The sequence below is a fragment of the Scylla paramamosain genome, chromosome 36 (assembly GCF_035594125.1).
Source record: "Scylla paramamosain isolate STU-SP2022 chromosome 36, ASM3559412v1, whole genome shotgun sequence".
NCBI classification, from domain to species: Eukaryota; Metazoa; Arthropoda; class Malacostraca; order Decapoda; family Portunidae; genus Scylla; species Scylla paramamosain.
Genome location: NC_087186.1, coordinates 11,015,481 through 11,030,481, shown reverse-complemented (window position 1 = coordinate 11,030,481; position 15,001 = coordinate 11,015,481). Strand labels below are relative to the sequence as shown.

The 15,001-nt window shown below is 41.6% G+C and overlaps 2 protein-coding genes across 2 annotated transcripts; both read left to right on the top strand.

Moving 5' to 3' along the window:
* Positions 1 to 664: 664 nt before the first annotated feature.
* LOC135090987 (pre-mRNA-processing factor 6-like) lies at positions 665 to 4,468 on the top strand. The gene is given in 4 exon segments (XM_063988263.1): positions 665 to 866; positions 1,331 to 1,475; positions 1,764 to 3,887; positions 3,889 to 4,468. Coding segments are annotated over 4 exon segments (2,802 nt in total). The 5' UTR covers positions 665 to 771; the 3' UTR covers positions 4,327 to 4,468.
* An 872-nt stretch (positions 4,469 to 5,340) lies between these two features.
* On the top strand, positions 5,341 to 14,002 carry LOC135090986 (2-hydroxyacyl-CoA lyase 2-like). The gene is made up of 14 exons (XM_063988262.1): positions 5,341 to 5,551; positions 6,892 to 7,030; positions 7,340 to 7,498; positions 7,663 to 7,807; positions 7,948 to 8,112; positions 8,538 to 8,649; positions 8,861 to 8,961; positions 9,459 to 9,617; positions 9,967 to 10,136; positions 10,520 to 10,678; positions 10,840 to 10,973; positions 11,090 to 11,192; positions 11,653 to 11,823; positions 12,289 to 14,002. Exons 2-14 carry the CDS (start codon positions 6,917 to 6,919, stop codon positions 12,466 to 12,468), a joined length of 1,872 nt encoding a protein of 623 aa, XP_063844332.1. The 5' UTR covers positions 5,341 to 5,551; positions 6,892 to 6,916; the 3' UTR covers positions 12,469 to 14,002.
* Positions 14,003 to 15,001: the final 999 nt, after the last annotated feature.

The following is a 15,001-nucleotide window of genomic DNA, read 5'->3' as shown; positions in this document are numbered from 1 at the left end:
TCTCTCTCTCTCTCTCTCTCTCTCTCTCTCTCTCTCTCAAGTCCATGACAGTAAGCTGACAGCTGTAGCCATCTTGCTCATATTACTTGGATATTTTACATTATCGATCCAGGAACTTTATCACGAAATCCTCAAGTATTGTTTTTATAATGGCCTGGACCTTTTTTCCTTGCAGCGGCTGTGTAACTTATGTTTATGTATGTGATTTGCAGGGTACTATAACGCCGAGAGAGAGAGAGAGAGAGAGAGAGAGAGAGAGAGAGAGAGAGAGAGAGAGAGAGAGAGAGGGGGGGGAGTGATTACTGTTGACAAAGATAGGGATAAGTTAGTTTCAAAGAGGAGAAAGTGACTCGTACTCCTAGATATGAAAGTTAATATTCTCTTAGTGATTGCACATTTAGACTGTTAGTGCCATAGAACAATACTGAAATGCTTCTTATGACAGTAAACTTTGAATGTGTAATTATAATAGAATCAAAAATATATTAGTTATCCTTAAAATTATATCGCTTTCTATTTCCGAAAATCTATATAAAGAAATATGTCATTATTATATACATACTCCATGTACATATACGTGGCAAATAAAAATTATTAGAGTATTTTATTGACTTACAGTGATGAAAGTAGAGCTGTAGAAAATATGGCAAAAATGTCAACGTTTTGTTTTGTTTACGTGTGACGTCACGAAGAGATTGCTAGGCACGCCGCTCCAGCGTCCACGACTTTTATCTTTTTCTGTGTCCCTGGTGCCTAAAGGAAGCCAGCAAGATGACGGCACCTCCAGCAGCTCTCCTCAACAAGAATAAAAAGAATTTTATCGGCATGCCCGCGCCGCTGGGCTACGTGGCGGGTGTGGGCCGAGGGTAAGTGCTGGGAGTATTAGTAGTAGTTGTGGTAATTGTGTAATTTATATTATACCTAAATAACTGTTACTGTGGCTGCGCCCATAATTGTTAAAATCAATATATGCAACAACATTATCTAATCTAACCAAGCTAATCTAATCTAGTTTATTCTAGCCGAACTAAATGTGTGAAATGGCCATGCACTGGTGGACTCTGTCTTAGAGTAGGTGTATGAATAGTGAGACTTAACACTGAACCATGAAATGTAGACAACACTGAACCATGAAATGTATTGTTTTGTAATACACGAGCAGAATTTACTTTAACTTATTATTATTATTATTTTTATTTATATATTTTTTTTTTTCAATTAATATACTAGGTAAAAACTATACTTATGACATGTATCTTTCCAAATAGCTAGTTAATCTGGGTTTTTCCCTTGCATTATTATATTACATTTGTTTGCCTGTCTGTTCCAGTGCCACAGGCTTCACCACTCGGTCTGACATTGGTCCAGCGCGTGATGCCAACGATGTCTCTGATGACAGACATGCACCGCCAAACAAACGCAAGAAAAAGGAAGATGATGACGATGAAGATCTCAATGATGCTAACTATGACGAGGTGGAGAATCAATTCCATGGTTCCAAAAGTTAATTCCATGTTATAATTCACTCCAATTCATTTTTAGAATGAAAATAATGATAAGAATCTGAATCTTAGTTGTCCAAATTTATATAAAGAAACACCATAAAGTTATAATGTAGAAAACTTGCCATTTATTACAAGACAAATGTCATTTTTACAAGCTTCCTTCAATATCACATGTAGAAAAGTGTATCATTTTTATGTAGAACAGGGAAAACTACCAGAAAATACCAGTACCCTCACCTTGCATGTTTTCTCTTCCAGTTCAATGGGTACGGTGGGTCGCTATGCAGCAAGGATCCCTATGACAAGGATGACGAGGAAGCCGACGCCATATACGATGAAATAGACAAGCGGATGGACGAGAAGCGGCGGGAGTACCGAGAGATGCGCCTCAAGGCAGAGCTGGAGAATTACCGTCAGGAACGCCCAAAAATCCAGCAGATGTTTACTGACCTGAAGCGCGAGTTGGCCGGTGTCTCAGAGAATGAGTGGAGCTCCATCCCAGAAGTTGGAGACGCCAGGAACCGCAAGCAAAGGAACCCCAGGCCAGAACGCTTCACTCCGTTGCCTGACAGTGTTCTCAGCCACAACTTGGGAGGTGAAAATGTAACCACCATTGACCCTGGCTCTGGTCTGGCCTCCATGATGCCCGGAACTTCCACCCCAGGCATGCTGACCCCCAGCGGCGACCTTGACCTGCGGAAAATAGGTCAGGCTCGTAACACCCTGATGGGAATGAGGCTGAACCAGGTCTCAGATGCAGTGGGAGGACAGACAGTGGTGGATCCCAAAGGCTACCTGACAGATCTCCAGAGTATGATCCCCCAGTATGGTGGGGATATCAATGATGTCAAGAAGGCTCGGCTGCTCCTCAAGTCTGTGCGGGAGACAAATCCTAACCACCCACCTGCCTGGATTGCCTCGGCTCGTCTGGAGGAGGTAACTGGTAAGATCCAGTCTGCACGTAACTTGGTCATGAAGGGTTGTGAGATGTGTCCCAAGTCTGAGGATGTGTGGCTAGAGGCAGCCAGACTGCAGCCTCCTGACATGGCAAGGGCAGTGATAGCTCAGGCTGTCCAGACACTTCCATATTCCCCAAGGCTTTGGATCAAGGCTGCTGACCTCGAACTTGAGCTCAAAGCCAAGAAGCGTGTTTACCGCAAAGCTCTGGAGCAGATCCCTAACTCTGAGCTGCTGTGGAAACTTGCTGTAGAATTAGAAGAGGAAGAGGATGCCAAGATCCTCCTGAGTAGAGCAGTGGAGTGCTGTCCTACCTCTGTGGATCTCTGGCTGGCCCTGGCCCGCCTGGAAGTGTATGAGAATGCCAGGAAGGTTCTCAACAAGGCCCGAGAGAACAACCCCAAAGACCGACAAATCTGGATCACTGCTGCCAAGCTGGAAGAAGCCAATGGCAATGACACACTGGTGGGAAAGATTGTGGAGAGGGCAATCTCCACCCTGCAGGCCAACATGGTGGACATCAACAGGGACTTCTGGATCAAGGATGCCATGGAGGCAGAGCATGCCGGGGCTGTGCTTACCTGCCAGTGCATCATCCGAAATATTATTGGTCATGGGGTTGAAGACGAGGACCGCAAGCACACTTGGATGGAAGATGCTGACAGCTGTGCCACCCAGGGGGCCTATGAGTGTGCCAGGGCCATTTATGGCCATGCTCTCTCAATCTTCCCCAAGAAGAAGTCTGTGTGGCTGGCTGCTGCCCATTTTGAGCGGAGTCATGGCACCAGAGAGTCTCTAGAGACTCTGTTGCAGCAAGCTGTCACCCATTGTCCTCAGGAAGAGACACTTTGGCTCATGGGAGCCAAGTCTAAGTGGTTGGCTGGGGACGTCCCAGCTGCTCGGTCCATCTTGGCTCTTGCCTTCAAAGCAAATCCCAACTCCGAGGAGATCTGGCTGGCTGCCGTCAAACTAGAGTCAGAGAACAATGAATATGAGCGAGCCAGGCGGCTGCTGGCTAAGGCCCGGTCTCAGGCTGCCACACCCAAGGTGATGATGAAGTCAGCTCACCTGGAGTGGGCTCTTGGCAATCTGGAGGTGGCCAAGAACCTGCTGGATGAGGGCATCAAGGAGGTGGGTGACTTTGCCAAGCTGTGGATGATGAAGGGCCAGATCCTGGAGCAGCAGGGCAAAATAGAAGATGCTTGGGAAGTGTACAGGGATGCCGTCAAGCGGTGCTCATCATCCATCCCACTGTGGCGGCTGCTTGCCAACCTTGAGGAGCGGCAGGGCAAGCTGGTCACAGCTCGGGCCACGTTGGAGAAGTCCCGTGTCAGGAACCCCATGAATGAGGAGCTGTGGCTGCTGGCTGTCCGCCTGGAGCTGCGAGCCGGCCAGCGGGAGGTGAGTCGTGCCCTGATGGCCCGGGGCCTTGCAGGAGTGCCCTTCCTCAGGTATCCTTTGGGCACAAGCTGTCTTCCTAGAGGACCCAGCCCAGAGGAAGAGCCGCAGTGTGGATGCCCTGAAGCGATGCCAAGATGACGCCCACGTGGTGCTGGCAGTGGCCAAGATGTTCTGGATGGAGGGTAAGAAAATTAAAGCCAGAGAGTGGTTCAACAAAACAGTGAAGATTGACCCAGACCTTGGGGATGCCTGGGCCTGGTACTACAAGATGGAGACACTCTTTGGAACTGAGGACCAGATGCAGGAGGTTAAGAAGCGGTGTGTGGCTGCTGACCCCCACCACGGCGAACACTGGTGCCAAGTTTCCAAGGACATTGTCAACTGGAGAAAGAAGACCCCAGAAATCTTACAGCAGGTGGCTGAGAAACTCCCCATCCCAGTTATGAACAGGGAAGTGTACTAGTGGGCCACCAAGAAATGAAAATGAGGGAACAGAAATGTCAAGAGATTGTATCAGGAGAATGAAACTGGAAATTGAGTTATGGCACCCAAACAACAAAGTTCAAATGTGATATTTTTGAGATACAATCTTGAGTGCAGTACAACATGATCACCCAGGTAGTGAAAATACCCAGAAACACCATTTCTTCTCACTGTAATTGTACTTATGTTGCACCAGTATTAATTAACCACAAGCTGTTGTAGCTGTTAATGTTTGGGCAAAGGACTGTTGGTCAGCATTGTTGGCTCTGAACTGGTTAGGAAGGATGATGCATAAGATTTACTTTCACATCTTCATTTTTATTCATTCTCATATATCTGACAAACATACCAGCCAGTTTCTCTGTCACAGCATCCCACTTTCTAGTTTTATACAAAGATTGCTCTCATCTTGTATATAAATATCCACTGATCTGTGTGTTGAATGTATATTAGTATATTTCTTCCCAGTGTGTATTTTGTGATCATTTGTAATGTTTTCTTTTACAATCTACCTAGCAATACTGGAAAAGCAAATATCTGTAAGTTTCGCAATATAATTATTAAAGTTATATTCTAGGTATTGGTTCATATCATTTACCCTCCCACAATTTTTTTTTTTTTTTTTTTTTTTTTGGTTTTATGTGATTTGTGATCATTCTAGTATTTCAGGCAGATTCTCTCTCTCTCTCTCTCTCTCTCTCTCTCTCTCTCTCTCTCTCTCTCTCTCTCTCTCTCTCTCTCTCTCTCTCTCTCTCTCTCTCTCTCTCTCTATATATATATATATATATATATATATATATATATATATATATATATATATATATATATATATATATATATATATATATAACCTAAATTCTGCTGTATTTGGAAAGTGGCAGTTTTGCATAATATTTGGAGTAATTACATATGTACGATAATTTTACCAGAAGTACAATAATTTCAACCTGTGTAGTACGATAATGTGGCCAAAACAATCTGGCAACGCTGCCCTGGACTGGTGTGGTGCCGTGGGCAGTTACCAGATAGCGTTCCTTTCCCATACTGCTTATCTCCTTATCACAGATGGCATGTTGATCAGTGTGGCTTGGGGGCACCTTTGACTGGCGAGGCTCAGGGTCACTGGTCACTGCTGCCTCGCTCACTCAGCCCTCAGCCAGCCAGCCAGCATCTCCCGGTAGTGGCCGCCTTCGCCTTGCCGCTGGGTAAGGACTGGGGACTTGTGTGACCTGTATGTGTGTGTGTATGTGTCAGTGGAGGTCTATAAGTTAGTGTGGCTGTGTCTGTGTTAGTGTGTTGGTGTGTGCGTGTATATGTGTTTCACGGTGACAGTCAGGCCCACAGCACATCTAATCTGTGATGCATAATACCCGTCTGGCTTATTCCCCCGGCAGGCTATTCTGTTACTCTACCCCAGTCAAGCAAGTAGAGGAAGTTGCCTGTGAAATATAAGCTTAAATGAGTAGTATGGTAGTCTATTGGAAATGCCAGGAGGGTTTGATTCGGTTAGGTTAATTTCTGAAATACTAAGATACGTATCTCAGGTCCGTATGTCAGTCTGTGTAAAGTATCGTTGGTTTGGTTAAGTTAGGTTAGCCTGTGAAATACTAAGGTAGCTCAAGTGAAGGTATGCCATTCCATTGGAAGCAGTTTTGTGGTTAATTTTCAGTTTCATCCAATTTATGTTGTTTCATTGATTTTTTTTTTTTTTTTCACATAACTTTTTTTTTTCTTGTTCTCTGCAACCCACTTTACTCAATTTAATTCTCCCCCACCCATAAAACCCAATTTTACTCAGGGCCCCCTAGATTTTTGGGGATGGGGAGTATTGAATAAGAAGCATAGTCCATTAGAAGTAACATTAGCTAGGGTTTTGGATAGGCTAAGTTAGTGTATGAAATATGAAGGTAGCTCAAGTCTGCAGGTACACCAGACAGGAAAGCAATATTACTTAAGGGTTTGGCGCACAGACTGAGTTATTTAATGCTGAACCAGCAGATACAAGCATGGTGTATTTGTACCCTATGGCTGCCACACCAAGACACTTAGCAATCTATTTGTGACTAAACAGTTAAGAGTGCAGTTTTTTTAGAGCAGTAAATCATAACCTAAGTAACCTAACTGCTCACTTCACTCCCTGGTACTCTCTTTACAATAAAGATTCTAAAAAGAGAATTAAATGAATAAAATAGACTCAGTAATCAGATTGTTAGTGTGCTGAGTCATTAGGGAGCTTTAAAAGATTAGATAAATTTATGAATGAGGATGATAGGTGGAAAGATTTAGGTAAGTTTCATGCTGGGGCTGCCATGTGTAGGCCTGGTGGCTTCTTCCAGCTTCCCTTATTTTCTTATATGTTTATGCTCTTAACAATAAAAATAGAATGACATCTGCTTTTGGTCAACTTGAAAAAAAAAAAATAGACACATTTGGGATAGCACTAGCTTTTCCCAGGGTGTCATAACTAGTAAATAAATAAATAAATAAATGCTTACTTATCTCTTATTTAACTGTATTAAATTTACATTTGTTAATCTTTTTATAGTTGCTGTGAAGGACAGACCACCAAGATGAATGACTATCTGATGGAGTTGGTGGCAATTTTCTGCACCACCACACTCTTTGGCATGGGCATTGCTGCTCTCCTCAAGATCTTCAACCTTCCCTTCATCTGGATGCACCCAGTAAGGCAATGCCAAGCACTTTGTTATTTTGTGTGTGCTTTACATATTTTTTCTTGACAGTAAGAGTTGTTTTTGTTATAGAAAGTTAAGTATCATTCACACTTTGAGACAAGCACTCATAATCCAACTTTGCAGTGTTGCTATGATCATTGCCAAAGTAGAGAGAGAGAGAGAGATTCTGCAGTCACAAAACATTGAAGTTAGAAATAAATGTCTGATGTCTGAACTTCTTATGTGATCTCTAGAGCACCAAAAATTGATGTATTTAATGAATCATGTTTTCATATTCAGTATCCCTAACCCCTTCAGGTGGAAAAGGACAGCAAGCGTCACGGTGGGGAGTTGGTGGCCGAGGTGCTGAAGTCTCATGGGGTGCGTCACATCTTCACCCTGCCTGGGGGCCACATCTCCCCCATCCTGGTTGCTGCAGAGAAGCTCGGTATCCAGATTGTTGACACCCGTCATGAGGTAAAATTTGGCTGTCTTTGATGCTTTAATACATATCAACTTGAGTAACTAGTGGCAACAAGCCTTTTCTGGGTGCTACTCGAAGAAGGCCAGTAGCATGAAAAAAAAAATCTGAGGCCAAATGTCATAATTTGGACTAAGGTGTGTGCTGTTTCAAATTCCAGGCAGCAGCAGCATTTGCAGCTGATGCTGTGGCACGCATGTCTGGGACAGTGGGTGTGGTGGCAGTCACAGCCGGCCCAGGGCTAACCAATGCTGTCACTGCCATCAAGAATGCTCAGATGGCACAAAGTCCTGTACTTCTCATTGGTGAGACTTTCTTTCCCTAAAACAATATTGCAGAATTGTAAATTGCAGGTTCTTGTCACTGTTCATTGATTAGGCTGCTTGGAATGTTACCACAGCATTTTTCAAATATGTCTTTATTTATTTATCATTTATTTCAACAGGAGGTGCCTCAGCATCCATACTGAAGGGCCGTGGTGCATTGCAGGACATAGATCAGATGTCACTCTTCAAGCCACTTTGTAAATTATGTGTCACAGTGACTTGTGTGAGGAATATTGTGCCAACAGTATTGAGAGCACTGCAGGAGGCACAGTCTGGTACCCCTGGTCAGTGCCTTGTTGATCTGTTGTTAGACTGTCCATGTTTATTAGATGACTGGATAGAACAAATCTTTTATGGCATTCATTGCATGAGTGTAGAACAAAAAAATGTCAAGGATCCAAGTGTTTGAGTTATTTGAGAAATGCCTATGTGAAAAAATTAGTGGCAAAAGTAATGAAAGTGTGTATGACAGATTTAATATGTCAAGTAAAGGTGGAGGAATGAAATATGAGTTAGTTGTGGTGCTGTATGGGGTCATATTTGAAAGTGATAATTTTTTTTAACATTTAAGGTAGCTGGATATCAGAAAACCAGAAAATTCTCCTATAAAATATATTCTTAGTGTTTCATTGTTCAAGCTATTTACATGGAAACACTTGAAACCATTAAGGGTCTCTATACTTCACATTCATGTTGTGTGTGTTTACAGGACCAGTGTTCATTGAGTTCCCCATTGACGTGCTGTATCCTTACCACATGGTGTCCAAGGAGATAGGAGTGAAGCAGGGGGGCAAGTCTATCATGCAAAGAATAGTCAACTGGTAAGGTATTGGAGTGTACCATATGTTTCTTTTGGATCTTAGAAATTCTTCCCTATTTCTTGAAGTAGGTTATGACTTGCCTGCTTTGTGGGAGCCAAGTTAGAAAGTCTTGACTTGCAGAAACTAACACCAATCCACCAAGAGTAACAGCACTAGAGTTTTAAGAATTGCCTTGAGAGTTTCCTTGGTGCATTCTTGTAATTTTTTCCAGGTATCTTGGCAACTATCTGGACAATCTGTTTGCTGGGGCGTGGGACCCTCAGGACACAAAGCCACTCAAGGTCAACATTCCATTTGTCTCTCCTGATGTAGGTAAGGATCTTCCTGGCTTATTCTTGGCTAGTGAGGAAATCGTATAATCTCAAAGGAGTAAGGATTGACCTGCCTTATTCATGGCTAGTGCAGAAATTTGGATAATTTTAGATGATTCAGGTTAAGTATTTTCAGTTTTTATTATTGGTGTATATATATATATATATATATATATATATATATATATATATATATATATATATATATATATATATATATATATATATATATATATATATATATATATATATATATTTTTTTTTTTTTTTTTTTTTTTTTTTTTTTTTTTTCCTCTTAGAATGCTTAGTGATGCTGTGTGTTATGTATGCTTGAAAGCTTGAAATAGCTGTAGTAAGTGGATCATGCAGTGTATTCATTAATAATTAATAGATAAAAGCTCATCACAGACCAAAAGAGTACATCAAATCATTATGTACCATGCACCATTATTATATCTTCTCTTCACTAAATCTTGCCTGTGTTTGTGTCCTCCATAGTGAATCAGTGTGTGGAGATTGTGTCCCGTAGCAAGAAGCCGGTGATCCTGCTTGGGAGTCAGGCCACTCTCCCACCCACCCCTGTGGAGGACCTGCGTCGTTCCTTGGAGAACCTTGGCATCCCTTGCTTCCTGGGAGGCATGTCTCGGGGCCTGCTGGGTGAGTGGTAACGTGCATAACCTTCCTAAGATGAAATTTTGGGAGCTTTACTGACAATTTGTATGATGGAGTGATTGATGAACCTGAATCCTTTAATGATATCCCACAATTTTTTGATAATTTTTGTTGTTACCTCTGGATTGGTTAATCTGTATCTTTCTCTTTAGGGATTGGCACCTCAGTGAGCCATTTTCTTCTTCCTTTTTTGTGTCCCAATGCCTAACTATAAGTATTCTTCAGTATCACTAAGTATGTATTCTTTTTGTAGCAAATATGGTAGGTCAGGCAAAACTATTTCAGGATACTTATGAAAAATTTATGGTTCATTGGCCCCCCCTTGTGCCTGCAGGACGGAAGAGTGCTATACAGATGAGGCAACGCAGGAGAGACGCTCTGAAGGAAGCTGACGTGATTATCCTTGCTGGCGCTGTGTGTGACTTCAGGTTGTCCTATGGCCGAGTGTTGGGGCGGCAGGCCAAGATCATTGCCGTTAACAGGAACAAAGAGGAACTGTACAAGGCACTGTGCTGTTTATTTTTGTTTATGAAGACTGGACTTTGGGAGGATTGGAGTTGCTGTACTTGATGGCTAATAAGATCTTTGAGCCTGTTAGGTGTACTTTAATCTTTTGCCAGACACTCATGGCCTGCGTCAAGTATCACATCATTTTAAAGTTACATAATTAAGTTTAAAGTTTCATATTAAGTCTTATAGAATCCTCTCTCCATTTTTTTATTTATTTATTGTTATTTGATGGACACAGTAGAGGGCTTGTGTTAATATTCATTTCCACACTCCCAAACCTCATTGAATACTTTATTTTTTACTAAGAAAACTGCATCATTGTTTATCGACCACACTTTCTTGCATAACCAAAGCTTACTTCTATCTGTTTTTTCCAGAATTCAGACATGTTCTGGAAGCCCAGCGTGGCAGTCCTGGGAGACGTGGGAACCTTCCTCAGAGATCTTTCAGCATGTCTTGCTGGTTATCAGTGTGATGCTGAGTGGCTGTCAACACTTAGGGAGAGGGATGAGACAAAGGAGGTGGCCAATGTGAAGGTACTTGACTGCTTTCTTTTCTATTCATTAGCTTAATTAAGTCTTACGCCATTGATATCAATTGTTACTTCTATATTGAGACTGATTCGTCGTCCTCTTTGGCAGAAACTTTTGGACTGTTATTAAAATATCTATTCTCTTAATTATATTGTTTTCTGCAGATGGCAGAAGAACCAACAGAAGTTCACCTAAATCCCATGAAGGTGTTCACTGAGCTGGAGGAACTGTTACCTTCCAATGCAGTGCTGGTGGCTGATGGAGGGGACTTTGTGGCCACTGCTGCCTACATTCTAAGGTGACTCCTCACCACTTATTCCAAGACGTGTACTTTGCTTATATTTTGCTTAATTTTGAAGATAATTCCCATTAGTCAGAGAGAAAAGGTGAGAAATTTTCTGATGTGGCTTGCAGACCACGAGGCCCCTTGACGTGGCTTGACCCTGGAGCGTTTGGTACACTGGGAGTGGGTGGAGGGTTTGCGCTGGGTGCCAAGCTGTGCCGGCCAGATTCAGAGGCAAGTTGAATTGAAGATCTGGTTTTCTTGTAATTTTGTTCAAGTAAAGCCTTTGAATTTGTAGTAATTTGCTTTTTTGTACTTGCTACATCATATTTAACTCTTTCACTGCTCTTTAGTACATCTTTCATTAATTACTAACCACTCTGAGACATCTTACTTGTTCTACAGCCACTTCCAGTCATTTACTACAGTTGAAAAATCTATTCTTTTAATCCTTTCTCTCTCTCTCTCTCTCTCTCTCTCTCTCTCTCTCTCTCTCTCTCTCTCTCTCTCTCTCTCTCTCTCTCTCTCTCTCTCTCTCTCTCTCTCTCTCTCTCTCTCTCTCTCTCTCTCTCTCTCTCTCTCTCCTCTCTTCTTGTAGATGCATATCAAGGTTTCATGCTTTACTTCTAGTGCTGTTAATGGTTTCATATCACAGTGAAAGGATTAAATAAAATTATACATACTTGTGTTTCAGATCTGGATCATATACGGAGATGGGTCGCTGGGTTACTCCCTTGCAGAGTTTGACACGTACACACGGCACAAGACTCCAGTCATTGCTCTGGTGGGCAATGATGCCGGATGGACTCAGATCGCCCGAGAGCAAAAGCCCATGTTTGGCTCCAGTGTTGGCTGTGACCTGGCGGTTAGTTGTCTGGTTTGCTGCTTGTGTACCTCAGGATATAGTCAGGGAAATGTTTTATGCTTCTGTAGGGAACTTTGAAACAGCACTGCTAAAGAGGTAATGTTTATATATATTTAAAAACCAAGGATGTGATGACTTCCACACTTCCTGTGCTGCAGTCAGCCTCTGTTGTCAGTCATATAGTCAGGCACAAGACATAAAGCTTTAAGTAGGTGTCTATATATCCTGCATATCATGAAAGGTGTCTGAAAAGGCACAGAGTGAGGGAAATAAAGATTATACTTTGATTCTTTATTCCTATGATGAGACAATTTGTAGAGTGGGAGAGGAATTTTAGTCTTTTCAAAACCCAGATGAAGAGATATTGTGCACAACCTTTTACTGCATGATTAGAAGTTGATGAGTGAAGTACTTTTTGTTATGAGTAATTAAACAATAATATTAATGCTTATTTATCATTTTTAGCACTGCGACTACCACACATCAGCAGAGGGACTTGGTGCTAAAGGCGTCCTCATTGGCCGCAACGACGACATCAAAAGTAAGCTAAAAGAAGTCCAGAAACTCCATGCAGAAGGTCACTCTGTCCTGGTCAATGTTCTGATTGGCAGCACAAAGTTCAGGGAAGGCAGCATATCTGTCTAGCACAAAGTTCTCACGATGCATTACATTGGCACAGGTTGATGAGAAGTATGTGAAGGCCATTTAGAAGTTTTTGGCCTCACTCACAAAGTATGCTGCCAGTAAAGCTCATGTTCATGGTGGAATAATAGTGCTTGAACATTGGCAGACTGAGTGTACTGGAGTCAAGGTAGTGTTGAGAAGTGATGTATAATGATATGCTACTCTTGTGACTTTTCTGGGTGAGCTGAGAACTTTTGAATGACTTAATAAGCACTGCTGCTGCATCAATAGGTAGTGGTGCCATCAGTGTTTGTGTGAACATCAGGGTAATGAGACTTCTCTAGTGTCTGTTTAAACCAATACGTAGCAATATTGAGTCTTCAACATCATATAAATCCAGTCCTGAATTTTTTTCTCTGTGTGTATGTGAGTGAAATATGAAAAATCAGAAAGTAGTCATTCATTATAGATAGAATTTATTTTTTATTTGTAATTGTAATTCCCTTCTTTATGTGAAAAAAAGTAGCATCTGAGAATGGTTGTACATTGTGCTGCACTTGGGCCTTAGTGTGCCTGGTCTTGGGAACACATGCCCTGTAGCAGCACTGGAGGGGAGGTGGTGCTGTGTCTGGTGAACAACTCCCTCAGGGTCATGGGATGTGTATGTTCCTTGCTCTCCTTGACTGCAGCTCTGTTGTGACTTCATCCTGCTGCCTGGTTGTATCATATCACAACTTTAGTGGTTTAGATGCAAGTTCAGTACTTGTTCAGACTCAAAAACTTTAATCTTGGGAATGGTGTGTGGATAGCAGGCAGGCATAACTTTAAGTTTTCCTGGTTGCCTGTGTTACAAGATCATTTGAAAAAAAAAAAAATCAAATGGAAGTTTTTTCTAATTCAGATGTTGCTTGACACTGTATAAGACTGTTTTTAGCAAAGTTGACATCATAAGGCTTTGACTATAGCATTTTAGCAAGACTTACATAGATAAACAATTTTATATGAGTTGAATTGAAGCTCTTATGGTTGACTCTAATACTCCATTGCAATCTACATTGTAAAATTTTAATATATATATATATATATATATATATATATATATATATATATATATATATATATATATATATATATATATGTTTGTATATACAAGACTACATAGAAAAGCCAACATCACGTACATCTCTGTGTGGGGGGTAGAGTAAAACAGCAGATAAACTTAATTGTTGGACTATGGATTGAGATTCATGTCCTTTCCTTCCCTGTCAAGAAGTTGCCCAAAAAACTGATAACTGGTTGTACAATATAAATTGAAATGAATAGAAAAACCTATTTATTCATTACTTTTTCATCATATTACATTTATTTTACATGTTAGTTATTTTTAGAGGAACATTTAAGGTGAATTTACCCAGATGAGGTCCTGCATAGACTGCCCACCACCCAAAGGTTGTACAGGGTAAGGCAACACTTCTCTGCCTTAATGGGACATGTATGGCTTGCCAGAGACATTTATACATATACTCTGAAGTGAATAAATGTTTTGCATATTTTACATTGAAATATAATCTTTACCTCCTCTCATCTATGTATCTGTGTGGACAACTCATCCAACACACACACACACACACACACACACATTTTACCTCCTGGCAAGAGAGAGAGAGAATTAGATAGAAAGATAAGAATACTTGACTTTTTCTCACCATTATTAGATTTGTCTTGCCTCCAATATCAAATTAATGGGTATTGAAATGTTTACTTAGCCATCATTGGAAAGAACTTTACTTTGTGAATTCTAATTATCTTTTCAGGTTGTAGGAAGTCTCTCTCTCTCTCTCTCTCTCTCTCTCTCTCTCTCTCTCTCTCTCTCTCTCTCTCTCTCTCTCTCTCTCTCTCTCTCTCTCTCTCTCATCAACAAAGATTTAGAAACTATAAAATCTTAGTTAAAAATCCAAAATAAATAAGTTAAGGAAATAAGAATAATATTGGAATTGGCCACTCAAACAATGATGTGGGCGGGGGAGCATCAACCGAAAACAGCTGGCAGCCTCCACTCCTTATGTGGAACTGGGGGTTATTTTGGAGATTATTCATCTATTTCTTGATTCATTTTGGTCGTGTGTGTGTGTGTATGTACGTGTCAGTGCCCCATTACTACAAGACAGGTAACCTTGTCCGCCTCTTCTCTTCCCCTGTGACCTGTGTGTTTGTGTGTGTGTGTGTGTCTGGCCAGTGCTACTGAGGAACGTCACAGTGTCTGGGGACAGCAGCAGGCGGGAAATACAAGCTGCAGACCTCAGTGTGTTGCTGGCTGTCACGGTGACCGGTTGGGGTCTCAAAACTATTACTGGGATTGTTTTACTTCAATATTATCTTTCCAAGGCAATACAGCGGTACAGCTTGTGTTCATACAGCCTGCTACCTCCTCTGCAGTGTGGCAAACGTTGTGAGTACTGTGTATTATATATCTGATCTGGTTAGATAGGTTGTGTAGGTGTCCTTATGGAATATGGTACTTTGGTCAGGTTACACTGGTTAAACACACACACAC

Bases quoted from the DNA above. Each gene is read 5' to 3' on its own strand.
- LOC135090986 (XM_063988262.1), top strand. From the start codon at position 6,917: ATGAATGACTATCTGATGGAGTTGGTGGCAATTTTCTGCACCACCACA. The intron at 8,962-9,458 runs GTAAGGATCTTC...TGTCCTCCATAG, and splicing joins ATTTGTCTCTCCTGATGTAG to TGAATCAGTGTGTGGAGATT. The intron at 9,618-9,966 runs GTGAGTGGTAAC...TTGTGCCTGCAG, and splicing joins CATGTCTCGGGGCCTGCTGG to GACGGAAGAGTGCTATACAG.